Raw genomic sequence first — 27969 nt, 5'->3', positions numbered from 1 at the left:
AATTCCTGTTCAACAGCAACATGTGGTAGTTGAAGGTTTTGACAATACTCACATCATTGCTGAAGTCACATCAGTACCACAAACTGTTCAGCCAGTTTTGCCTTTATTTACAGAGCAACTATCCACACAGCAACCACTTATTGTACAAACTACAACGTTTGAATTACCTACAGAGGTTATTACAACAGACTCAACCGCTAGGATACCAGGAGTAGCAACAGTATCTCCAGTACCTCATCCTCTACCTGTAGTAGCCCAAGACACACCTGAAAGAGTTAAGTTAATGCCACTCACTACAGATGGGAAGATGACATATTCTACAATTGGTGAAGTATCACCTGTTGTGATGGAAGTCCAACAAATGACAAGGCAGCCAGAGGTACCTCATGTAACTTATATCCCGCAAGTCTATGGAGCACCTACATCCTCAGTCATGCCACATTCAACACCCCCAGTGGAGGTCATAGCATTACATCCTGAATGCGAAACACCCAGAGAAATTCTAACAAACGTTGATGTAAGAAGACCTTCAATAACATCATCGGTTATGCAGCCTCAGACAGTGGCTGGGATGCCAGTTGGAGTTATTACCACTGAGGAAACCACCAGTAGGAGAAGGACATCTATATCATCCATAGTACAGCCACCATACACTACAAGTGAGATATTTACCTATCCCACAGAGTATGAAATGCCAACACAGGTGGTTACAACTGAAGCCTTTGCTGCCACCAGGAGAGCATCCATAACCATGCAGCAACCACTACCGTCACAGATAATAAACATGCCAGCTGAAAGAGATGTTCCATTTGATGGCCATGCTTCTCAGGTGCCCTACAGGAGAGAGTCTATTCCTTCAACAGAGCAAAGACCACAGGTATTAACTTATTCATCGGAATGTGATCGTCCTCTGGAGATAATAACCACTGAGGCATACACCAGGAGAACCTCAATACCCACTGCACATGACATTCCACAGGGTGTATCTGTGGCTCCAGTCACCATCACTAAAATTCAGCAAGAGTCTATTGAGAGCCAAGAGATTAGAGGACCAGAAAAGGTGGTCTCCAGCATGAGTCACATGTATTCTTCTTCAATTTCCACCTCAGGCCAGCCTCCTGAAAGCCTGCCTAGCCTGGTCACTCAGGTGGTCACCACTGAGGTCCAGAGGACCACTGTTTCTGTTGTCCATGAAAGACTTCCACAGGTCCCTCCACCCAGTGTAGCAATCACTATACAGCCAGATGTAGCTAAAGTCCAACCTCTGCCAAAACAGAATGGGAAGATAATCTACCCTGGTGACGTTATCGATTTGCGTACCATGAAGGTTGGCGTAAAGATGACTGAACAAGGCATGGACCTGACACCACCTGAGTCATGTCGACAGTCTTTTTCAAGTGATTCTAGTGGCCGTCAAATCACAGCAGTGCAACCTGAGATTGTAAATCTTAGTGCAGAGATCATCCCTGCAACCACACTGTCAGTTGTCTCTGACAGCATCACAATAGTCACATGTACCGCCACCATTGCCTCATATAAAAACATTCCAGCGGAGAAACCACTTGATTTACAGGGCCCTGTTACATCCTTGCCTCTGCCTCTCACCACATACAAACCATTTGAACCGCTGGCACAGATTGTATACAGACCTGTGAACTCCCAGGCTGTAGTCAGTGCTGTAGCATCCACAGCTCAAGACATACCCATTAATCTTTCCTATGGAGTGTCCCCAGGGGGCAAACAGCCCACTACATTAGTCCCAGCAGCTATCAGCAATGGAGGTCCTATCCTTTCTCTAGAGGCTACAGGAGCTATGGATCTATCAAACTATAGACCAGTGAGAGCTATGGTAGCTTTGTCTAGCACAAGCCCAGGAGTGGTGACCACTGTTGTAGAAGATGATGGGACTCCAGTAGACCTTACAGCTGGAAGGAGGAACGTGTGCTGCGATGTCATTTACAAACTACCATTTACTGGAAGCTGCAGAACACAGCCTCCAGTCACAGCCCAGCCAGACAACCGTTTTGGCTATAGAGATGACCACTACCAATATGATAATGCTGGACTGTATGGTATCAAAGGCATGAATGGTATAAAAGCCTCAATGTCTGAGACCAACCTGACAGAGGCAGGACTGTTCTCCTACGATCCCAAGAATGACCAAGATTATCTTCGTGGACCTACAGATGACGCTATAGACCTTACTGCTGCCAAACTTTCTGCTGGTAAGTATGGGGGTGTTTCTACTTGTTTGCAGGTTTTTTATTACCATCCTCTACGCTTGCTTTATGGGCTTGAATTTGATTGGTTTAATAGATTTGAAATGTTTATTAACAGAGTACTTCTTGTCTTTAACTTATATTGTTAAGTTAAATAATTTGCTTATTGAAGACATGTTTGTTGTTCTTTTAAGTTAATTATTAATTCATGCTTTCCTGTAATTGTTTGATTTGCGTTGCTCTTTAATATGCATGTTTTCTTGTACTCTTCTAAGTATTAACGCCTGTTTTGGTTTGGTTTTTTTTTTCCTTTTGTCTTCATACAGATGCATGTGTGTGCCTGCGTGTGCTTCCTCAATATTTTGGTTTTGCATCTTGCTAACCAAAATGACTACAGATGTGCATGTGCAATGGGAGACTGTAAATCCAAAATTGCATGACTCTCAATTCATATACATACAGCATGTTTTTTCCCGAAATTATAATGTACCTGATTAAGTAAAATCTATATCCTTGATTGTGGCAGGTAAAGCTCTAGACTACACTAGCAAATCTCCTGGAGGCTACACTGGGATGACTACAGCTCCATACTCCCAGGTCCCTGCAGCTGGGTTTGGTGTAAATAGTGTTCTAAGAACCTCAGATGGAATAGTTTACTCCTCAGTTGCTGCACCAGTTCCATCCACCTATGCAATTACAACTCAACCAGGCTCGATCTTTAGCACTACCTTAACACCTACATCTACAGTCCAGAACCAGTCATTGCCGCACCCATATGGTTTCATCCCCAGTACAGACCCAGGGCAGATAATTCCTTATGACACAGGGATACCTAAGGAGCTTCTACCCACTGCGTTGGCTGACATCATAACAGGCTATCCAGACATGTATTCAGACACCACACTTGAGGCAATTGCTGCCTCTCTGGATGCCTTAGCTTCCTCCCCAATATTCCCTGGCTTAGACAACACCAAGATGGCCCAGTATCAGATGGAGAGGGAGTTTCTCGAGCTGGAGAAGCTTAAGCAGCTTTGTCTTGCTGAGGAGCTGGAGTGGGAGAGACAGGAGATCCAACGTTACCGTGAACAGGAGCAGCTTATGGTCCAAAGGGAGCTTGAGGAGCTCCAGGCCTTGAAACAGCAGCTCCTCCTGCAGCAAGAGGAAGAGCATCATGCCCACATGGTGGCCCAGCAGGAGACGTATGCCCAGCAGAAAGAACAGTTGCAGCAAATTCAACAACTCCAACTGCAACTCCAGCGCCAGTTAGATGAGCACTATGGTAGCACTGGTACCACAGGGAACCTCCTAGATGCTAAATATGCAGGGGTAGGGGACAGTGGCCAATACTGGCCTGTCAAAGATGAGTCTACAATTCCATCTATTGGGACACAGTTTGATGAAAGTCAGGACCAGCTTAATCTAGTAAGGAAGCTTCAAGCTGATCAGGACACAGGGAAAAAAATAATTGATAGTGGAGTGCAGACAGATGATGAAGACTCAGCAGAGAAGCAGCATGTAGGAAGGAGAAAGAAGAATAAGAGAAATGTTGAAAGCTCAGCTCAAACTGATGATGAGGACCAAGATGAATGGGATGCTCCCACAAAAGCTCGACGACGCTCTCGAAAACATAGCAGCGAGGGAAAACAAGGCTCCAAGGTTTCTAGCATTGCTATCCAGACAGTGGCCGAGATATCTGTCCAGACCGACCACTCTGGAACTATCAAACGACCCACTGTCCAGATGGACACTAAGGTGGAAATCATCAAGCATATCTCAGCTCCAGAGAACTCTCAGAGAGGTGGCAGTCTGAGCTGTCAGACAGACTCAGACAGAAGGCAAACACCCATTGAGGTGGGCTACAGCACACACCTAACAGCAGATGTCCCCTCTAAGTCTAAAGTCTTCTACAACCAAGTCTCCCCTCTGTCACCGGAAAAGTCACTTGGAGGGCAGAGGATGCTGACTGCTGATCCAACGAGATTTTCCTCTGGCCCTCGGATATTGAAGGCTGGTCAGAAGTCTCTGTCTGATCCTAAATCCCTTAGTCCTTCCACAGAAGACCGGATGGGTGGATACTATGCAGACAGCTATTCTGTAAGTCATAGCAGAATATAATTGGGACAAATTTGAACTCTCTTATCATTATTGATAATTCTGTGTTTTTAATTTTAATTTTTTTCTTTCAGTGATTGACAGGTTTATCATTTGTTTTCATGTTCTAGGGCCGAGGTTCTCCCTCTGGTACAGGTAAGAAGGTAAAGCGGACTCTGCCAGACCCCCCTCCTGAAGATGACTCTTTGACAGGACGGTCAGGCTACAGCACCAACTCTGCTCGTCGGCGTCTTGCCCGTAGTACAACAATGGCCCGGGCTAAGATCCTGCAGGACATTGACAAGGAGCTTGATCTGGTGGAGAGAGAATCTTCTAAACTTCGCAAGAAACAGGCTGAGCTAGATGAAGAGGAAAAGGAGATTGATGCTAAGCTACGGTGAGATTCTAAAGATTAACACAATTTGGCCTGAGCTTTTGTTCAAACCCTTTGACATTAATTCAAACAAATAATGTTAGTAACCAATCAATGTCATAAATTGATTACATCCGATATTCTTGCATCCGTCCCTCTCATGCAATCATTATTCCTAATTCATCTGCATAATTCCCCTCTTACCTTGATAGCTTATGGGCTAAAAGGCTGCCTTGACATCACTCAGTGAGACCTCTCCACACTCACACATAGTAAAAGGTACCAATGTGTGGGAACCCAAAACATTAATTGCCTCTTTGGTTGTAATTTTATTAGAATTGTTAGTGCTAAAATTGTAAAACAATATGTACCCTTTATTTCTTATAATTGTAGGTACCTGGAGATGGGTATCAACCGGCGTAAGGAAGCCTTGCTGAAGGAAAGAGAGAAGAGAGAGAGGGCCTATCTCCAGGGGGTGGCAGAGGAAAGAGACTACATGTCAGACAGTGAGGTTAGCAACATCCGAGAAGCCAGGGGTGATGGCCTGGAGAGACCACGGACAGCTCCCCAGTCAGAGTTTGAAGAATTCATCCCCCCACAGACAGAAGCTGATTCCCAGTACAACACACTAACTAGTCCCTACTCTCATTATGCCCAATATGTTCCCCAGACCCAAACCACCAGTCACTATACCCAACAGAACTTATATCAACAGCAGTCCCTTTACCACCAACAGGTGTCTCCTTATCCAACCCTATCCCTCTCCCATGCCCAGGCTCAGCCTGGCAGCTATCAACACGCTCTGCTCTTACAGCAGGGAAAGCAGCGTCAAACCACCCTCTCTGATTTGGAGCCTAAGATCACCACTAGCTATGAAGCAATGCGCAACCAGCCTCTGCTAATTGTGCCAACCTCCTCAGAAAGTGGCTATGGGGTTGCTCACCTGGGGGGCAAGTATGGCAGTTTGGACTTGAGGCTAGGGCTAGAGGAGAGGAGTATGGCTTCTAGTCCCATGTCTAGCATTTCTGCTGACTCCTTTTATGCTGATATTGACCACCACAATGCCAGGAACTATGTGCTGATAGAGGACATAGGGGAGCTCACCAAGACCTCGACTGGGCTGAGCAACACCGGCTTGAGTTCTGGATTCAACCTGCCTGATAAGGAGTTGTCCAAGGCAGACAGACTACTCAGGGCAGCAGAAGTCAGGCGCACAGCAGAGGTAAATAATGCATTGTTACATCATTTGCCCTGCTAATCTCCTCATGTATAACCCTGATCCCAAAAAAGTTTTGACGCTGTGTGAAAAGTAAATAAAACCAAATGTGAAAATTTGCTAACCTGTTTTTCATATTAACTTTCTCTTTTAGGTGGCAGATTTTTTAGGCTCATCTCGACTTCAGGGTTATAGTAAAGGAGAAGATGACACTATGGAGGAGCCCTATGAGCTGAAGCTACTGAAGCAGCAGATCAAGCAGGAGTTCAGGCGAGGAACTGAGGGACTAGAACACTTAACAGGCCTGGGCCTGCCCCAGTATCTCCCCAGTGATAGCAGTTTTCGCCACTTTCCTAAAGGAGAAAAGTATAGCATTGGCAGGCTCACCCTTGAAAAACAAGCTGCAAAGCAACTCCCAGCCGCTGTGCTTTACCAGAAACAGATGAAGAACAAAAAAGCCCTGATAGACCCCAAGGCCATCACTAAATTTTCACCAATTCAGGAGAGTAGGGACCTGGAGCCTGACTTTGCAAGCTACATGGGATCTGGGGCCTCCTCTGTGACCAATCTGGCTGCCACAGCTAGGCTGCTTCAGGATGAGATTACATTTGGGCTAAGAAAGAACTTGTCGGAGCAGCAAAAATATCTGGGCTCCTCCCTGGGGGCCAATTTAGCTGGTTCTCTTAATCTTGGGCAGTCTCTTGGACTGGGAGCCACAATCAGGGCCACTGCCCAGGATGATGGAACTTACCCAAGTGGCACCCGTTCTCGACCTTCATCACGCCCTTCCTCCCGCCCCTCTTCTGTCTATGGCTTGGATCTATCTATAAAACGGGACCTATCCAGCTCCTCACTTAGACTTAAGACAGATGGAGAGGTTCTAGATGCAGCATTTGCCCCTGGGGTGGCCAGAGCAAAGCCCACCAGTTTACCTATCAGCCAAAGCCGGGGCCGCATCCCCATTGTGGCTCAGAACTCTGAGGAGGAGAGCCCTCTGAGCCCAGTGGGGCAGCCTATGGGTATGGCTAGAGCATCAGCTGGACCTCTACCTCCCATCTCTGCTGACTCCAGGGATCAATTTGGGTCTAGCCATTCCCTGCCAGAGGTACAGCAGCACATGAGGGAAGAATCTCGGACGCGTGGCTATGATCGAGACATCGCATTCATCATGGATGACTTGCAAGGCGCCATGTCTGACAGCGAAGGTAAATGGAGTCTGAGACTGTTACAGCAACTTGACTGTGTGGACCTGCTTGTCTCGCATGCTACTGCTGAGTGGTCTTACTGACTTTGTGCATTAACTGGTTCTTTCTCAACCATCAGTTCTCCAGATAATTGTTGTTGGTTGTTGGTTACTATATTTCCCTCTGTCACGGTAAATGTCACATTAGATGTTTGCATGCTATTTCCTTTCTTTTGAATGTCTTACTCACCGATACATAATACTCTAATGGCCTGAGTTTATGTATGTCACTAATCAGTTCTATCCATGTTTGTTCTGTGATTTCAACAGCATGCTTTGTCTTTTTATTTTTCAATGGCTTTACTTTATCATAGTTAAATGATCATCCATACAATTGATATGAATAAAATATATGGGCTTGAACTTGATTCACATATGTTAAAATTAAGGCTGCTGTATTCTTAGTGAGAGCTCAACATTTTTTTAAAATCCAAGCAATACATATTTTACAATCACCCTAAACAAAATATCTACATTGGGAGCTTTCAGTGAATACATGGTCGACCTAACACAGTCATAAATATTCATAAATACTGAGAGATTGTTGCATATATCTGAATATTTTTTGATACTTAAAAGTGAGATACCAAAAAATGACCTTTTAGTACAAGTTAACATACAAAATATAAGCTTCGTAATGTGTAAGAAATTCTTAAATGACAAAAATGATGTTAAAATAGAACAATATAACATTTAATCATGTTCTCAAATGTTAAGTGCCTCATAAACATAAATTATAAATCATGTACACTTATGCCTGTACATATAGGAATATAGTTGTGTTTGGTTGATGGCATTTACAGATGCTGTATAGACCATCCATTAGCTGTCTTAGCTGTAGAAACCTGTAGTAAAGGACTTTTACATGAGGGTATGACAAGGAGTGTCTAGGGATTCTCTTATTCTTTTTTCCAGCCCCTCCTCCACCAATCTCCAGAGCAAAACACTGTTTTTGTGAGAAGTAGGCCATCGCCTCAGAAAAAAGTGTATTTCCTTTCTAAGGCACCCTTTCAGCTAACAACTAGCAGCAGGAGGTTTAAAGGAATACTGCTGAATCATGGGTGTCTGGATGCACTTCAGTGTTGTGCAGTCTAGGCATTCACTTTGTGTAGTTGCTTCTCTATAACTCATGGCAAGTCAGTGACACACACCCATCAATTTAAGTGAAATCTAATTTGCAGGAGATTTTATTTTAACCCGAATTGCAATGCAACGACTTTCTCTCAAGGACAACTATGCAGTAATGTGTAATGTTTAAAATTACATTTAGCATCATATTATTGTGTCTCATCTGTGTTATGTTAACTGTATGTCTTTGTTTTTGTATATCTTTAATTTTCTATCTGTATCTGATTTTGCATCCTTGCATGTTGTGCAATACATACGTTTTCCATTTCCATCTTAATAAAGTGAATGTTTTCTGCTTGTTGGTTGTTGCTGTGGATGTCTCATTAATATGTGAGATGTCTATGTCCCCTCGGGATTGACAGCCACTATTGACATGTACTATCTCCATCTCTATAAATGCGGGATTGGTAGTGTTTCATTAGGTTAGGTAAATCCATTTCTGTAGATATCAATATGCCATATGAAAAGTCATTATTCTCAAGATTTAATTAGATTTAGCATATTCTGCATTTAGCAGAAACATGTACATTTGGACAGTGAAAAACAAAGCTATAAAATGTCAGTGGCTTTTGCAAAACACTGATTAGAACAAAGTTTAAGAGGGTTTTTTTTGCCATCCACATTGATTTTCAGATACCTATCAAAATGCCTAATACTAACAAATATGTTTAGCAATTTTTAGCTTTGTTTCTGGACCATTTACAAAGGATTGGTATAGTTAAAATCTTGATAAGAAGGTGATATGTCTCCTGACCCCATGTAAGTGTCCGTCTGCCTTGATTACAGCACTAAGTGAATCCATGCTGGCTTTGAACAGAGATGAGGCCAGAATCTTTCATGAAAGTATCAGACACGGTAGAGTATTTTACAGTACTAGTTTAAAAAACCCTTACTTCAATGGTACTACTATGGCTCAAGCTTACATTAATTGATAGATGGCTTTTTTTCCCTAAAATGTATTTTATATGTTTTTCACAATGCTTTTGCTTAAATCTGTAAACTGTCTGACAGGCTACTAGTGTCAGACTTGCAGTAGTTTCAAGCATGTATCTTACATTGACTACCGCTTTCAGTGCATGTGCTGAAGTATTATCACAATACAAATCTAGTCTTGAGTAGTTCCTGTAGTTTGTTAGAGTAATGAAAATATGTTGAACGCCTTTCTAAAAAAAACATATAACTTTGTACCCCAGCTGGAGGCCCAAACTGGAATATAGAAGGTGAGACAGCATCTCAATTTCCATGTAGTTACAGTAGAGACTGTTTGCCTCCATGTCGCATATCATGGTTCTGAATGATCCACTTTCTCTGGTTGATTTTGTAAACATACCAGACTCATTCTGGAATGACCCACATCTCAACAGTATATACATGTCATTTAGCGGATCTGTAGTAGTTGACATGTCAAATCCATTCTGTAAAGAACCCCATCTCAATGACACCAGATCTTTTTTATGTGTCATATTACTGTAGTGGCTTCAGTTATACATCATTCTGGAATGAATGCACATCACAGTGGCTCTGTGAGCATATCAGTCCCATTCGCAGTATTCATGTTCATGCACTTTTGCAAAAAATCACGTGTATATGTGTGATCATGCATAAGTGTTAAAATATGTTTGAATTGCTATTCAGCGCAAATATGTACAGGCAATTTTGAGAGAACTCTGAAGGTCGATGTTGCCACTGTTTACTGATTTTTGATCAGACAACTCAAATACTGATCAGAACTGATAAGTGCTCTTTAATCCAAGACATGTAGATAGGCAACATTTACCTTCAGTAATAAATGGTCATAAGGCAGTTTCTCTTCATCATTACTGGTGCATCTCCTTGGTGGAATTAGATCATTGATAATACAAAGAGACGTTTGGCAGATCTGCGCACATTCTATCCTTAGTGACAATTTATTGAACACCAAAGTGATGACTCACATTTCTAATGGAGCACATTCCCCACCAACCTGCTTTGTTACCATGGCTTTAGATCATTTTTTACTTTTTAAATGCTTAAATTTTTGTGAGCTTTGCAATAATTATGCTAAATTGTGCCAGAAGACATCTAATATCAATCAGACGTTACATATCATGCTTAAAACGTGTTCATGTCTGGTGAGCTTATTTTTTTGGGGGGGAAGGGAGGGGGACACTACAGTACCTCACAAATACATTAAATAGTTCATTACCACTTGACATTTATTAAGCTTTTAATCATAAACCAAAAGGTACAGTGGAAGTGATACTTACTATTATTATTACTATTATTAGAAGAAGAATAAAAACACACAATGGGACAACTCCAACCCACAGTGTTGTGGCTAAAATGATTAGATGTCACAATATATATTTATATATATTTTCGGGCTTCTTTTAAGGACTATGATTCATAAAAAGTATCTATGAAAATTTGGAGCCCTTACACTCAGACGGGGAGCATTGCATGGTATCAAAAGCATGCCAAACCTAAAATGCTCTTTGAAATTTTACTCATCCTTCATTCAGTGTTTGCAGTAATCATTTGATCTCACAGACGGGTCGGATAGAGTGGAACAGAGTTTATACTTCTCTGCTTTCACCTATCCAATCAGGACAGATCGAAGATCTTCCTGCTTTTGAGCAAAGGGGGATGGATGTGAGACACACTTTATAATGCACTCTAGAAACTTAAGTCTAAGCTTCGTTGAAAGATTGATCTCTGCCTAAATTACACAATTTACCTTGTGTAAAGCAGAGATTTATCAAGTTGTCAGGGATACAGCAGGTGTGTGCTTGTGTGTGCATGGCTTTTAAACCACTTACTCTCCCTGCCTAGCCTATCATCTGAGGAGAGAGGACACAGATTGGTTTGATAAGCCAAGGGAAGGGCATCCGCAGAGCGGAAGCATGTCAGACAGGAGACAGGTGAGATCCAAGCTGACAACATTCACCTGCACACTGTGATGTTTTCTTACTTGAATTTTCGACATGTAAACCTGAGATGTTTTCTGAAGGGAAACCTCTTTTCTTCATGCTCTAAATTCCTTCAAATCTCCCTCAGATGAAACTGGTCCCTTATAACTTCCCTCACACTCGCATCAAGCTTAAGAGAGACCTGAAGGACACCAGTGTGTCAGGTAAGGCAAACACAAACATATCATACAGCGATTGTGCACACAATTATTTCCTATCACGGCTTTACTAATTAGGATTTGTATGTTTACTTTCCCCTCAGGGAATGGACTTGGGATCCGTGTGGTGGGTGGTAAGGAGATTCCAGGGAGTCGAGGAGAGATTGGAGCCTACATTGCCAAGGTTATCCCTGGCGGTGCGGCTGAGCAAACAGGAAAAGTTGTTGAGGGTAAGAGGAGAATGAGAAAAGGAAATGGTATAAATTAGTTTTTATCTTTTGAAAGGAAAAAGCCCTGGAAAAATAATGTATAAGTGTAAAAAGAATATCATTTCGAAGGCCTGGAAGATAAACAGTGTTAAGGCATCTTTAAGCTATCAGAGCCATGTGAGCCTCCAGTAAAAATCTCTGCCTAAATCACTGAATTCCAGATGGAGATGTGAGCGGCTGCTGTAGCCTTCTGTGTTGTGGTCTGTCACGTCTCATTCCCTGACACATCGCATCCAAACACAGAAAAAAGCCTGTCAACTCAACCCTCCACAGCACTGGGCTATGTTAGTCATTAGGCTATATTTAGCTTCAGAGACACAAACCCACAATGGCAGGCATTGGAGAACACACACACACACACACACACACACACACACACACACACACACACACACACTCATAATCAGCTTCTGAACATTAAAAAAAATCCCCTCACAATTTGTACTTTATTAGAATTTTCAAAGGATTGATCTCCTCATGTTTATTATTTGGACAGAGAAGTGTAATGTTATAATTCCCGCTGTTTGAGGATATTTTTAGGAAGGAATTGGTTCTAGTTTCTCTCTTCAATGGGAGCTCCACCATGGGGACCGCCATGACTTTGCTACTGCACAAGGGAGGGAGCGAAGGACAGATCATCTCATGTATTTCTTCCTCTGTATCTGGTCTGATGTATTTCATCCTTTTTTATTTTTTGTTTTGAAATAATACAATAGGACATGTTGGACTGGGTTTCGTTTTCATGACATTAATACTAAGCAGTAAAGAAATAGATATAGCGGTCAGCTTGGCAATGTTTACTCTTCAGCGTATGCTGAATTGTTACTATGCAAATGTGATGTTTGTTTTACTGAAAGAGAATGGCAGCGGAACATGCCTTCAGGTTCAGAGAGAAATAAAGTGGGGGAGGATACGGTGAATTATATCCGGAGCAGAGGGAATAATGGCTTGTGCAGAAGGATATGGAGATATTAATTCAAGCTTCTATTGTCGCAGCAGCTGCTGAGTTGCTTCGTAAGCAGAAGTCCCATCTGAAGACCAGTTTTCAGTTGTGTAAGTGAGGCCTCATGCTGGCCTTGGGTTGGAAGTTTGAGTTTGCTGTGCACTGATTTTTATATATTATAACATTAATTATATATACATGTTAAAGCAACATTATGTGCCTTTTTACCTTAAAAGAACAGGTAATGTAATAGGGTGAATGGTGTTTCTGTCTCAGCCACTCTGTCCCCCATCACTTGTTTCTGCACTTGTGTGTAACTTCAGTGAGAGGGTAGGAGCACAGTGTTACATACATGTTTACCTCAAGATACATAACACTGTTATGATGTAAATAGTTTTGTCTGTAATTAGCACCTACATTACATCAGACAAGATGTTGAAGACCTGGGATTTGTGTTTACCAAATCATCCAAAATGCCAATTTCTACATAATTTTGCTTTAATATTAGGTTTTGGAGTGTGTTGTTTTGTTTCACTTCTTGTCCTTCTGACAGACCATTCTTTGTTTGAGCAAAAGCAAACAGGAATGTTTGCAAAATCCTGCCTTTATGTTGCTGTGCTGGGTGTGTAATGCTACAATGATGCAATGTCAAAGTGGACAAAAGCCAAATTGAAGATGAGATTATTAAAATTTTCCACTCAGTGTTTTACAAATTGAACTATTACTTCTGCTATGTGAGCATGTAGACTGCACCATCCAGACTGAGTCATGTTCTGTATGTAGGGATCGGGTGAAATGAATTAGCCACAGGTTATAACATATTGTCTGAGAACTGTTTTATCTCTGAATCTACATGCTTGCTTTTATCACAACACAGGAATGCAGGTGTTGGAGTGGAACGGAGTTCCTCTGACAGCAAAGACCTATGAAGAAGTGCAGTGCATTATGGGCCAGCCATGTGCCGAGGCGGAGCTCTGTGTGAGACTGTGAGTTACATCTGTCATCATTTACCCCTCTGTCCCACTGAAACTCCTACATGTTTAGTTGCAATATGGTAACTACACACCCATGTACACCTTCTCTCCTCCCTCCTCTCCCTTCTCTTCATTCCACACCCTTTCATCTGACAAATATCACTCTGTGACTGATTACTGCTAAGATACACTGGTTGATATTCCATCATAAATTTCCTGTATGGATCCAAACAGTGACCTTAATATGCTGTCTGACCCTGAGCACCCACAAGTCCTGGAGCACCATGTCCAGCTTAAGGCTGGTATGTACGAGGTTTTGTTGATATGTCTGCATGCATGCATGTATATGTGTACCGTTATCCACATAAATACAATATATATTGCTATGCACGTTTGTCTCAGTAGGTGGACAGCGTTCCCCTGGTGTGGACCCTAATCAGTTGGCTGCAGAATTGCAGAAGGTGTCCCTGCAGCAGGGACCTGGTGTGGCTGGAACGGGGGTTGGGCCTGGAGGTTTGGGTGTACTCTCCGCACTGGAGCGCTCTGCCCTCCTCCACTCGGGTACTGGATCAGCTGCCTCCAGTGGTGTACCGAGTCCTGGCCAGCCTGCATCCCCTGCCATAAACAAGAAACAACGGCCCAAGGTTAGTACACTTCAGACATGCTCTTCTAGGTCTCCAATTTTCCGGCATTGCTAGGAGCAGCTATGCTAGACTCCATCGACTCTTTACAAGATTTGCTCCTGGCTTTGACATTCAAACATGACTGGACCACTGCTTCTTCGTTTTGTTTATAGTGAAACTCTTTTGTTTTTTTATTCTCCAATGGATAAGTCAGAATACACAAGCTCTGGTTTTTAAAAATGGTGGTCACAAGCAGTTTTAGTTGGTCTTCAGTCACGATAACCACCCCCAGCCCCTGACATACGGGGTTCTTTATTCTAGACCGACAAAGTGTTGGTGCCACTCTGGAACCAGTTTTCCTGGCCGGGAACCAGGTCTTTGCAAATAACTGGTTCCAGAGTAGGCACTGGCTCCGAACCAGTATCTGAACCACCTTAGTTAAAAAGGGGTATCCGTGGAACCCTGTGTGATCTATCATGCACCTCTGTTAGTGTTACATCATATGGCAGTACAAAGAGGAGGTCTCATGTGAAGGTCAAACGGTGTGATTGTGTTCTTCGGAGAGTGACAGGTCAATTATAATGGAACCAGAAAACTGTCTGGTACACTGCATGACCCTGGGTCTGGGTTCCTTCCCACATGAAATGGGCGGTAAGTGCTTCATTACAAACAAATGTGTAAATGTTTGATTCGCGGCAGGCCTGTCACACTGATAGAAAAGAAGAGGATACATTGTGTAACACAAATCAGCATAAAATGTGAAACAGCCAGTAGAATATTTGTACATTGTAAATTGTGAGCAATAAGCACCTCACATAATTGATTAACCTTCTCAAACTTGACTCGAGGACTTTTCCAGTCAATTACATAGCTCAGATAGTCAAATCTCTCTTGAGGCTCATAGATCCGGTGAGAAATCTTTACTCGGCATCTTCTCCGCAAGGACAATCCATTCATCTGCACACTGACAATATCTCAAGAGTGAAGTCAGAGCACCATTTACTGGAACCTAATCTTAAGGTAATGGCTGAAGTCTGATATTAACTTGTCTTTTTCTTCCACACCTTTTTTTCACAGCAATCAGAGATAATGAGGATACCTCATCCCATCACTGGAGAAATTCAGGTATAGAAGTACTAAAAGTATGAGAGATTTATTTCTTTCAGATGTAGTAGATGTAGATCTTTCTCACACACATCTTTCTCCGCTCCACTCGTTTCCTCTCAGCTCCAGATCAACTATGACAGGAACCTCGGAAACCTGATCGTCCACGTCCTGCAGGCTAGAAACCTGGCCCCGAGGGACAACGACGGCTACTCTGACCCTTTTGTCAAGGTCTACCTCTTGCCAGGGAGAGGGTGAGCTCCGAGCTTGTTTGAGTCTTCACGAAATGTCTGGTCTTTGTCTCCCTTTCTGCTTCTGTGTCTGTCTTGTTTTCTCTCCCCCTATTTCTTTCTGACTTTGTATCGACTGTGCTATACGGAACTGACTAACTACTTGAGTTTGTACGAGAGAATGAGACCGGACATGATGACATGAGGCAGTCAGTTGTGGTGTAATTTGATGCGATCTCTATCAATCAATGGACGGGTGTTTTAGACTTTATACGAAGCTGTGAGAGGAGATCCTTTTGAAAGATCCCAGCCTACATGTGTGAAAACATAGTTCACAAGCTCTTCCTCTTTATGCCCACTTTTGACCAAAGTTTTCCTATTGTCACCTAGTTTTATGTCCTTCCCTACTCCTCCTTCCTCCTCTTATCCTGTCTGCTCCGGTATCTTCCCAAGAGTCAGTGAATATCAAGCGAGCGGATCGATACAGCCTTTATCTGCTCTGTAACAGTATCTGCTCTTAGATAATGACCCCATCAGACCTGTTTATGAGATTATAAACCCTCTCTACCTACACGCTGTGTAGGTTCGAACTGAAAGATCCGTAGGAGAGCACTTTTGTTCTCATGCTGTTTCATTTGAAGAGTATTTTGTCTCACATTAGCCGCAGAGTGCACAGCCACACTATCTCAAAAACAGCTCCGATATAGTGAATCAGGCCCTCACCCATGCACCAGTTGTAATCATTGTGAAGTTTTCACATTGCTTAGGCACAAAAACAGCGATGCACCCTGCAGAGAATATTGATTGCCTCAGGTCTCTATCCTTTACTGCCTTTACTTTGAGCTCTCTGGGCTTCTCTGACTGTTTTTTGTGTTTTTGCTTTTCTTGTTTGTGATATCTGCCCTCCTCTTCCTCTTCTGGACTCCCTCAGCCAAGTCATGGTTGTCCAGAACGCAAGGTAGCGTGGTGCTGATCTTTGCTTTTAGTTTGGTGTCACCTTTTTTAGTTCTCCAAATTATGTCTCCAAAGTGGTTCTCCATCCTTTTGTTGTGGCCTTTGTTGTCCGTCCAATTATCTGCTGTACTTCATGGTGTTTAAGAACACTCCTATCATTGCTTTATTCTCTCTATATGCTTCTCCCTTTTAACTCCTCAGCTGCTATCTCTGGAGTAATTTGTGATTTTTGTAAAAGCATCTCAGTCAAAACAATACAATTAAGAAAAAAAAACAAAAAAACATCTTACATCTGAATTTGTTTTCTGACGTCTCCACAGATTGTTTTACAAGCATCTATTCAGCCATTTGAAATTTTTTGAGTATATCAGTTTGGTGATTGTGTTGCCTTTGGGGTCAAGAAGGGAAGAGAATGTTTAATTTCTTACTGACAACCAATCATTCTGAATATCATGACTTATCAGTGCTGATAACAAGAGAAGGACCAGGTATGCCCAGAAGACCATGAACCCAGAATGGAACCAGACCGTCATCTACAAGAACATTCACTTAGAGCAGGTACAACACACACACACAAACGCACACACAAAACTTTCATTCTGTCTCGCTTGTGCAGTTTCTGTACTTGCTGTGGGCCCACTTTTGGTATAAGTGTCTTATACTCTTATTAGGATTCTGTCCTCGTGTCTTGTCCCCAGGGCTGTTCTCACTATCCCTGTGAAACCTCTTATCAGCACTCCCAAGACTCAAGTTAACAACCATCAATCATCCGCTCTCACACAGTCTCAACACAGACTGCCTAACTGCGTGTCATTTTACTTAAAAGAGTTATAGAAACTTGGTAATCAGGCGCTACCGTGTACATGTGTGCGTGTGTTCTGAGGTGAGCACGGTTGTTTTGTGACAGAGCTCTGCCCAGACGGTAATTGCAGCTGTTAGGGATGAGTTCAGATGAGGTAGCTCTAGCGGTCAGAGAATAGAGGCCTTCTGCGGAGGCAGAGCTGGCTCCTCTGGGGCTGCCCTCTGTTAATCACGTCTCATTGCTGGCAGGAGCTGCTTTAAAAATGCTGCAGCATCACTCATTTGCCCACTCCCCCCTCCCTCTGAGATATTTTGCCATCTCCTCCCATGTGTTCTTATACACACATCCACAGGTACATGCACAGATGCATGGACATATATTGGAATATACCAAATCTAATGTAACTTCTTTGCTGATCACAGTAAATTACCCTTGTATAATAGGTTTGCATTCATTCCAGCACTGCACATACTGTGTGCACGAGCTGTTTTCTTTCATGCTTCATCCACCCACATGCAAACAAACAGACACACTCACACATACAAAATTGTCTCCCGGACACATGCATAAGCACACAAGATCTGTCATTATAATCTGCGCCCCTCTCTCCTCTTCTTCACTCTTTCTATCCAGTTAAAGAAAAAGACGCTGGAGGTGACAGTGTGGGACTATGACAGATCCTCCTCCAATGACTTCCTCGGAGAAGTGAGTGCTTTCGGAATCCCATGTCTGAAAATGTCAAATGCATTTAGGATTTAACTCAGACAAAAGGTTTCTGCTGTTTTCTGGACCAACTTTTCTTTAAACAACCTAATAATATTAGACTTATCTCTCTCCTCCCATAAACTCTGAAGTCAGCCTTTGCTTCATGCCCCTCTGAACAGCGCTACATATCTTGTGCTAAATCCAGGATGCCTGACAATTCTTTAGTAAATTCTTATTCTTATTCTATAGCGAATTCTTGTCTACCTTCTTACAAATTACTTTACTTGTTCCTTTGTATCAGTGAGTCTTTTTCTACATGTTATACCTGAGTGAGCTTGGTATTAGATCATTTTTTCCCCTCTAAATGTCACTGTGTGCGTCTCTATGTTATTTGTGTCTCAGGTGTTGATCGACTTGTCGAACACAACCCAGCTAGACAACACTCCCCGCTGGCTGCCTCTGAAAGAGCAGAGTGAGAGCATTGAGCACAGCAGAGCCCACCATGCGGCTCAAGGCCCATCAGGGTCTGGGTCAGGTCAGGGTCATGGTCAGGGACATGGCCAAGGCTATATGTCAGTGCCTGGGATGGGGCCTGGGCAAGGTATGGGACAGGGCCATGTACCAGGACAGGGAGACGGGGGTCATGATTCACCTAAAAACTCTGTAATTAAGAGCCGAAGCCATGGAATCTTCCCTGATCCAGCCAAAGGTAAAAGAATGCACACATCCTCAATTAACACAATTTCCATGAATGAGTTAATCCTATATGATTGGTTATTCTGAATCATGACTCTGATATTATTATTCTTAGCAGGTTTCCACTTTGCGGCAAAAAGTGTTATTTATATGGTTGCCGGTTAGTTGTCATAGAGATGGAGGCTGTTGCCATAGATACAAAATGCTGATCATTGGTTGACAGCTATAATTACACTCAATGTGCTTGTCAACTGCTACATGGCACAATCAGGCACACTGTGGAGCAGAAAATATTAAATACTGTGAGCAGTTTGGAATATTTTCATCTCTTTTTTCTCCGGCCCATTAGCAGTCTGAACTCTCCATTTCATCTTCCTCCAGACATGCAGATGCTGCCTTTGGAAAAGTCCCACAGCAGCCCAGGCAGCTCCAAATCTTCCTCTGATGGCCAACTGCGCTCCCACGGCCCCTCCCGAAGCCAAAGCAAGAGCAGCGTCACTCAGGCCCACCTCGAGGACGCTGGGATAGCCATTGCTGCTGCCGAGGCTGCTGTGCAACAGTCCCGTCTGCAACCAAGTAAATCCCTCCCCTACCCATGATACACTTCCTGTGACATGCTTCCTTTTTTCCTGCGCATGCAAAGCTTTTGTTGAGATTGTTTGATGAAAAACCTGAACCGCTGTGCGTTCACCTCCTTAACATTTTACCTTTGCCTTCTGCTCTCCTCATCTAACTTTTTTATCTGAGAGCAAAGTGATTTGTTTTAGATTAATAACCCTAGTTTAAAACTGCCTCTTCCAAGTTAGATCGATCTTGTCACTAAACAAAATCCATGGCAGATGAAAGACTAAAAAGCTGAGATATGAGAAAAACTAAACTTTCTGTAAAATTCTTATTTTATTCAGTCTTTAAATCAAAAATTAAATATGTATGAATCTGGCACATTCACAGCACTAAATACATAATAATATTATAATATGATATAATATTTCTCATTCGCCATCTGTTTAATATTTTTGCTACCTATTTGGGTATATTAAATAGGACATAAAGTGTCATAAAGTATGTTCCTGTAAGTAGTTTAGCAGCCATGTAGCTAAACTAGTTTAACAACATAACTTAAAAATATATATACATTTCATAACTTCCAAAATAAGAGCCCCAGACCCCTCTGTTTCTACATGAATTGTGCATGTGCCAATCCCAAGCATATGGTTTCTACAGAACCCCAGTGTGGAGCTCTCCAACCCTTATATAGAAACCAAACTGGGATGGCAATCCCTTACAAGCCTTGCACCGTATTAACATGATTAAACCAATATTTGTTCATGTTTTATGCATAATCTTTAGTGTGATGTCCTCAAAAGGAAGAACTGTGTTGTCATCCCTTCCTGAGATAAGTTAGCCCAGTGTCAGAGCTATTTGAGCATGCAGTTGAAGCTCCCCCGCCTACTGTTCCCTGGCCACTGAGGACTTTGTGATGCTGGAGTCTCTCTCTGTGTGTGCATGTGTGTGCCATAAGAATGAACCCTTAGAAAAGTCAGAAAACGCACAAACACACACACACACAGACACACACAGTTATGGCACACAGGCTCCCTGCTCCTACCCAATCCCCTGCCCCTACCCACCGCCTAAAACAAAGGGGACACAAATGTGAGGCTGAACCAGTCAAACCAGGAAACACAGACACACCGAGATGTTCAAAAGTCAAGAGGGGGCTCACTCTGCACTCACCGGCCAATGACAGTAAAGCGGTCAGCTAACCAGGAAGAGAGGTGTCGAGGGAAGGTGAGGCAACATAGGAAAAATGTTATTAATAATTAAAATCAAACTAAAAACTAAAAAAAAAAAAATAGTTAAGAAACAAAATAAAGTCTAACATATGACCAAATGTGTAAATAATTAAAGCAAAAAAATAAATATATTTGAATGATTATCATGTATGTACTGAAAGTGTCGTGCATGTGTGTCTTTTGTTTGTAACTTTTGTTGTAACTTATGTTTTCATGGCTATAGACGTGGGATTCCCAACTATTGCCTTTGAGTCACAGATTGTGTTTCAAATATAATCTAATTACTATTAGTCATTGTTTTGAAGCCAATATAGACAGTGGACACTGTGACCATGAAGGCAAAGCATATATCCATCCTCGGTCTAGACAGAAACACTTCACATATTCCCTGAACTAATCACACTTTTTCATACTGTATGAGCATAACTCAACAGCAGCCAGGAGCTAAGAAGAAATTATGAAACCTATGGAAACATCCATAATGTCTCACACTTAATTAATCTTCTTGTGTGATTTAAACTTAGTGACCATCATTTACTTTGATTGAAGGGACTGGCAGTGGCCTTGTATGAGTTAACCAAGGTTACCCACTGCACTGCTAAATGCAAGGACGGGGTGTCATCTGCATTAATCTGTCCCTCCCCTGATATGCTGTTATGTGATGCTCAGTCGAAGTTATGTGTGACAGACAGTGTCACTGTCAGTGATTGATAGCTGGGGGTGTGAAGTGTTTCAACTTATCTGTTGGACGTGCATGCATGTGTGGCAAATGCTGAGTCAGTGAAGACGCTCTGTGTTTGCTGCTGTGCAAGAATAATTCCCTGCAAAGTCAGATACTATAGATAGATAGATAGATAGATAGATAGAAAGATAGAAAGATAGATAGATAGATAGATAGATAGATAGATAGATAGATAGATAGATAGATAGATATTTCCTCACCATCACGCTCACTCTTGCCACCCACAGGACCAGGACACCGACTGGGTGATGTCTCAGGGTCAGTGGTGCTGTCTGCCCCGAGTCTTGTGGGAGACGCCTATGGAGGTCTGGATGGGGATGAGGGGGCGGACACTGGAGTGGACAGTGCCATTTTTCAAGTGCCACGGATGTAAGACCACAGCAATGCCTAGTATTGCCTTGTCATTCCATATGTCTGGTGATGTTTCTTGTGAATAAAGCAGTGCTCGTGTTGTTGTTTTTTCTCGCAGCGGTAAGACTATTCCCAACGGCACCGACAAGAACCAACTAGGCACTCCAGAAAATGAAGGCAAGTTCTGGAAATGACCTCTGTTTATTGTAAAACCTGCTCTGAATGGAAAACATATGATTTCTGATGTTTTCTTATTTGATCGTAGGTCTCCATCTGCTGGATACATTGTGTAAAGCCTATTTGTTTATTTCTTTATTTGTATTTCCCAGCCATTCGTTTAACCACCTCTACAGTGTATTTTCATAATGACTCTAGTCAATTGTGGAGTCAAATGATCAGTCAAGTGCTTATTGTCAATTAGCGATATTTACCCAGCCTAATGACTAAATGCATGGCTCGGGATGGTGGAAAACAAGTGGATGTCACACTATCCTACCCGCTGTCATAACTATATCTACGGTTCATGAAGCTCAGGTGTCATGATGCCTCTCTTCCATCTCTAGTTTCAATTTGTAACAATGAGTCCAAGGTCAACTTAGGCTGTAAGCCTGGCAGCTGTTACACAGATACAGTATGAGGGCCAGGGGGTCATTTTCATGGTGCCTGATGACTCACTTAACACATTTAAGTCAGCCTGTCTTAGTAAAACCCTTAGACTTCAATAAGAGACACACGGCAGCCGATAAGACCCATATGAAAGTGAAGAGATGTTCCCTGACCTGATTTGATTCTGCTGAGCCCAGGTTTGGTGATGCGGTATTTTTAAATAATTTAAATGATCTTCAGTGACACGAGGAGAACACACTTTTCTGTGCAACTGCAGGAATATGCCTGCAGGTACAAGTTCAAGGTGATTTTCCTAATGCAGTGAGAGTTTGTAACTCCTTCATGCTACTCAAACATAGAACATATATACTGCTATTTATATACAGTACATATATACAGAAACACGCATTTTTTGAATTTGCGTCAGAGTGAATGTAAACAGCGTTATACAGTAGATGTTCGACATCAGAGAAACACCAACTCTGACTGTATGTGAGTACCAAGCATCAATAATGTAAACACATAGTCCACCTCTCCTTGTCCCGATGTAGCCCTAGGCTCTGTCAAATCTGTCCGCCCATCGAGTGCAATCTTTTTGTGAACACAACAGTCTCTAATTTTTAGTTGTCCCATCAGGTCCATTTCATGTTCCTGGGACTGGACATTAGCAGGGGCAGTCTTAAATTCAAAAGGGATTAGCATGACTGCTTACCTCTCCTCCCTGGGGCAATCAGCCTGGTCAGGTTGGATGGTCAAAAGATGCCGTGGGCAGTGATCGTCTCAAAGTCGGCTGCGCTAAGTCCAACCCATTTTCTTCTGCAATGCTGATGAATGTATTTCTGCCGTAGGCAATATGTGTTCCAGCAACAAAGATGAAAATATAACAGTTCAAAAAAACCACAGATGTAGGAATGACTGTCCACTACATATTTATGCGCTGCACATTCTGTAGCGTAGGGTTCAGTCAGGGCTATCCAAACAAAGAAATCTTGAAATCTAAAACTTAATTTTAAAAACTGATCCTCCACATCTCTCTGTCGTTGTTGTTTTTAGCTGGTAAAACACAAGTGATGGGGGAGATCAAGGTCGCTCTCAAGAAGGAGGTGAAGACAGAAGGGGACCAGCTGGTCTTGGAGATTCTTCAATGCAGAAACATCACTTACAAGTTCAAGAGCCCGGACCACCTACCAGGTCTGGAAGTAGCATGTATTTGTGCACATGCATGAGTGCGAGTATATAAGCTTGTGCTCTTAGTATTTTTGAATAGGTTGCAGGTTCACTAATCCATATTTATCATTTATCTAACTTGCCTTCAGACCTGTATGTGAAGCTGTATGTGGTAAACGTAGCCACTCAGAAGAGGATCATTAAGAAGAAGACCAGAGTTTGTCGACATGACAGGGAGCCCTCTTTCAACGAGACCTTCAGATTCCCCCTCAACCCAACTGGACACTCCATACAGGTATAACAAGCACCTGAATGAGACAGATACAGACTTAGGGTGCACTCACACTTGACCCAGTTACTCCGTACTGTGTCGAAGCAAGATTGTCCTTCCTCTCCAGTCACCAGCGGGTGACTGGAGGAAGGTTGCTCCAGCCGTAACCGGGCCTGAGCAAGGTTACCTCTTGTACACACGTCATCACGTCGTCACGTAACTTTTTTGTGGGTTATTTTGTGTCGTTTGGTCATAGACGGCCCTCTCACAATCCTGAATTTCTTGATTATGCAAGGCGGCGTCAAATGCATAATTATGCTTCATGACCTCGTTGCACACCCGTGCTTGTGCTCGTGCATGAGCAACCATACCATGCCAAAGCACACCTCTTCCAACAACACTAGCTGACCTAGCGCTGCAGTTTAAAGACCTACAAATTCTAAGTGCTGTATCGTAGGCAACTGGCCGTGTTTCAGTTTCTTGAGGACGTTTCACCTCTCATCCAAGAGGCTTCTTCAGTTCTAGCTAACTGGAGGCGAGTTGCAGGCTTTTAAACTCTGTGTGGGAGTGTCCTTTCAGAGTCGTTAGGGCCACTTGTGGGTCGTTGACTTCAAGAAACTGAAACACGTCCAGTTGCCTACGATACAGCACTTAGAATTACCATGGCCTGGATGACTGAGAACCTTCATCAACAAAGACCCAAAAGGCAACATTAAAAAAATGTTAATGGCATCCAACCTACTCCTCGTTATTTAGTTGAGTTTCAAATGATGCTTAAAGTTCACACAGTTTCTCTTGACAGTCCCTTAATATTACAACATTAGACTGGGAGTAGCCACATAAGCTGAGCAACATGCTAACACCCAGTTCAGCAAACAAAACAGTACCAAGATAAAACATGGCAAAATTTACAGCTTCCAAGTTCAAAGTCGGGTCACGAACGCGGTATCAATGTATTCTCTAGCTCGTACCGTCAAAGTTGCTGGAGCTGTCCGTGAGAAAAATACACAATACAGTTTAATAGTTTTTGTCATTGTACGGAAATCTCTCCCAAAATAAAGGTAACCCACCGGGTCTCTACATCTTCAGATAGGAGTAGATGACTTTTGTGTTTGTTCTTTTGGCCAATACCAGAGAAATTGGCTGATTTGTTTGTACCTTCCACGTCTTCACAACAATAGCAGACGGCGAGGTGGGCTGTGTTACACAGTGACAAGTTACAGAAGTAAGGCCAGACTTCTGACATGGTGTTTCAGGCGGTTCAGGAGTTCAGAATAAGCGATGACGAAGTTGTTCCTTTCTCCAATGTACTTTTTTAGCTGTTCTTGGTGTCCAACGGAGGCAAGTTCATGAAGAAGACCCTGATAGGAGAAGCCTACATCTGGCTGGATAAGGTGGACATGAGGAAGAGAGTGGTCAGCTGGCACAAGTTGTTCGTCAGCTCCACTCTGACCAACCCGTGAGCACCACACCAAAAAAGACAAAGACGCGTCAGATCAACGAAAGGTGAAGCCAGAATGTTCTAGTTCAGAGATCCGGTTTGACAAAAAGATGAATGAGAGAAAAAAAAATCAAGACGAGGAAAATAAAAGATCCATTTAATTCCTCCATTCTTCCTTTAACTTCCTCAGTTCATGGGTTATAAGAAGGAGGGAATCATGTGCTAATATCATGACAACTGTATCAGTCCAAAACTGCCAGCACACATGTCCACCTCCTCCCATGTCGAGTCTCCGCTGGCTGTAGACTTTGCTCGTAGGATGCAAAACATGCAGGCACTCAAACAGACTTAGCAGCAATATGGCTTTGAGAGCAGTGATGTCTTTCTCACCATAGTTCCTATTCCATCATCACACATAAGACTTTTTTTGGTGCTGTGCAACTGAGCTAACATATCCGTCAGAGGGAAAGATGACAAAAACAATGAATTTGACTTTGATCACAGAATCATCTCCCGAATTAGCATTGTGTTTTTCTTCATATGGGAGTCTTTGTTGTAATGCCCAAATGATGGTTGTGACGTGTGTGGACATAAGTGGTCTTGAAATATGTAATGATGAAGGAATGCATAATGTTTTTGTATGATAGTCTTTCAGTTTCATGTAAAAACGGAGAAAAAAAAATAAAAATAACAAAGCCTATTTAGAACAGAGTCAGCCGGTTGACTTTTGCTATGAGATGAAGATAACATGTACAGCACTTCAGATTGTAGATATCACACATGCAGATAATAGAGCATATCAGAGAATCACATTGTACAGTGTGATGTTTATATAATATACAAAGATATCAGATGCAGAATATATCTAAATATACAGTATAAGAGTTCTCTTGTCACAATATGTAATAAGATATAGACATATGATCTCTAGATTGAGGCTGTGGGTGGCGCACTGACAATCCAGTAGGCTACTTTAGTCTATGGTGTAGGCTGTTATGTGAATGTGGACCTATGTGAGCTCACGAGAAGCAGCTCCTTCGGTCCTCTGATCACACTGATGCACCACTAGATATTCAACAGGGCTGTGATAGATTACAATTTGGTCGAGGTCATCATCCAGTGGCATGCCATTGTGTAGGGTAGGTTAGATTTACAATAAAAACGAACAGCATTTCATGTTTTGGAAGTCCAGCACACATGCTGTATTTGAATGTTACAAGCCAACAGTGGAGGATGACAAGAGTTCATATCTGTGTCATGTGTACAACATTTTACTACAAGGCTGTTGTAGCTGGTCAGAGTATGCTAATATTTATTTCTGTGTAGTCCATCATGTTGGAATGGACGCGTAATTCACACAAGTTGTGTCAAAACCATACGTAGATCTGCAACTGTCAACAGATTAGTATGGCAGCTCTGCTTTCTGTGTATTAGTAAAAGCCCCCTGGTCTGCGTTTTACCCAAAAAATCATTTCAAAATGAAGAAGAAAAAAAAAAATTCTTACCAGTCAAATGTCTAGGTTCCCTGTGTGTGTCTGGCTGTGCTGTAAAACTCACTATGCTGTTTTGTGTCAGTGACTCCCGTTGCAACACAGTGAACCAGCCTCTTTCACTGCCTGTGACCAAAACTCTCACTCAGGCCCGCCGGGGTTCAGTCATATTTACAGTAAGTCAGAAGAACTAATGTGGAGGAGGTGACCCGTGTATTCATCCTGTCATGTTTTGCCACAACGTCTACAGAATAATAAAAAAAACAAACACTATCACGTGACCCTCAGACTTACTGTCAGTGTATTTAGGCATATCACAGGGCTGATGCAATTTTTGTAAGAATTAAATAGAACTGAGGAGAGACAACCAACACACTTAGAACAAGATGTCACTTAAATCTTCTAGCAAAGGATAACAAAAGAGAGAATGTAATAAGAAAGGGAACATGGTTGATTTTTCAGATAATTATTTTGCTGTGCCAATCTTGATTTTTATTTTTTAATTCCAGACCCATCAGTTCTTAATTCTATGCAACATAGATGTGTTTGATAAATGTTATATCTGTGAACACACTGTCTAAAAAAATATGTCTTATAGAAAAATAACTTTAATTTGTACATCATTGAAAGGAACTATTAACTATATTGATTTTTTTACTGATTTTAATATAAATTGATGTTAACAGCTGTTAGCATCCACATAGAGCTTGTGCACTTTATTATTACATTGTTGATTTCCTTGTCCCATTTTAACTGTCATGACTTGCAAGATTACGTGTTTTGTGTTTCTGCACTGAAATGAATTGACTCATGGTGTATGTGGTGGCAGAAAAATATTGTGGTGTGCATTTTGTATCTATGTGGCAAAAGAAAAACATGCAGACACGATGGGGTTCCTGAACACAATGCACAATCTGGGGAGAAATTACCTTACTTCGTCCTGCTCATAGTCTACTTAACAAGTCTGTGTACAAAGTACAGTAAATAAGACATATTCCCCCCATTGCTCAGTCATGACTGTTTAACCCCTCGTGTTTCATTAGACTTTCCCTCAAGCTACTGTTTGTTCAGATCAGCTGTTGCCTGTAATTGTGAAACCATCCATTTGTTGTTGTTCTGAGGGGTGTGAATGTGAATCAAGTCCTTTGACATGTGTACATAAAGTGTTTATTTTCTACAAAGACTGAATGTTTTTATTGTCTGAAGTTTGAGCATGTGAGTGTTGAAAAAAATCACAAAAGACTTATTGTACAGCAATGCGTGTCTATAGTTGTATAAGGGGAGTTGACTGTGTAATCAAAACATGTGCTGTCAACCAATGACTATCTGTGCAACCACGTCCCGTATACGGCAGAAACAACACAAAGGGAAAAAAAATCTATTCAACTTCAATAGTTGTCTGAGACTTTATGTTTTGGATGTTGCATGT

The 27969-nt window shown here is 42.2% G+C and overlaps 1 protein-coding gene across 1 annotated transcript in view; it reads left to right on the top strand.

Annotated features, from left to right (window-relative positions):
• The window catches only part of pclob (piccolo presynaptic cytomatrix protein b), a 29421-nt gene extending 4349 nt beyond the window's left edge, over window positions 1-25072 (top strand). The window contains exons 2-28 of the mRNA XM_073471764.1: window positions 999-2237; window positions 2746-3555; window positions 3673-4313; window positions 4442-4707; window positions 5077-5887; window positions 6054-7104; window positions 9057-9125; window positions 11082-11170; window positions 11307-11382; window positions 11481-11606; window positions 13466-13574; window positions 13797-13864; window positions 13968-14047; window positions 14102-14206; window positions 15263-15310; window positions 15413-15543; window positions 16451-16477; window positions 16938-17031; window positions 17909-17980; window positions 18383-18515; window positions 18558-18689; window positions 19058-19252; window positions 21442-21583; window positions 21684-21747; window positions 23227-23362; window positions 23488-23633; window positions 24929-25072. Coding sequence (XP_073327865.1) covers window positions 999-2237; window positions 2746-3555; window positions 3673-4313; window positions 4442-4707; window positions 5077-5887; window positions 6054-7104; window positions 9057-9125; window positions 11082-11170; window positions 11307-11382; window positions 11481-11606; window positions 13466-13574; window positions 13797-13864; window positions 13968-14047; window positions 14102-14206; window positions 15263-15310; window positions 15413-15543; window positions 16451-16477; window positions 16938-17031; window positions 17909-17980; window positions 18383-18515; window positions 18558-18689; window positions 19058-19252; window positions 21442-21583; window positions 21684-21747; window positions 23227-23362; window positions 23488-23633; window positions 24929-25072 — 7004 coding nt within the window. The remainder of the gene's footprint in view (window positions 1-998; window positions 2238-2745; window positions 3556-3672; window positions 4314-4441; window positions 4708-5076; window positions 5888-6053; window positions 7105-9056; window positions 9126-11081; window positions 11171-11306; window positions 11383-11480; window positions 11607-13465; window positions 13575-13796; window positions 13865-13967; window positions 14048-14101; window positions 14207-15262; window positions 15311-15412; window positions 15544-16450; window positions 16478-16937; window positions 17032-17908; window positions 17981-18382; window positions 18516-18557; window positions 18690-19057; window positions 19253-21441; window positions 21584-21683; window positions 21748-23226; window positions 23363-23487; window positions 23634-24928) is intronic.
• Window positions 25073-27969: the final 2897 nt, after the last annotated feature.

Source organism: Pagrus major, chromosome 8, assembly GCF_040436345.1.
Source record: "Pagrus major chromosome 8, Pma_NU_1.0".
In the NCBI taxonomy this organism is placed as follows: domain Eukaryota; kingdom Metazoa; phylum Chordata; class Actinopteri; order Spariformes; family Sparidae; genus Pagrus; species Pagrus major.
Note: the sequence above shows the minus strand (reverse complement) of the source record. Positions and strands in the feature narration are given on the sequence as shown.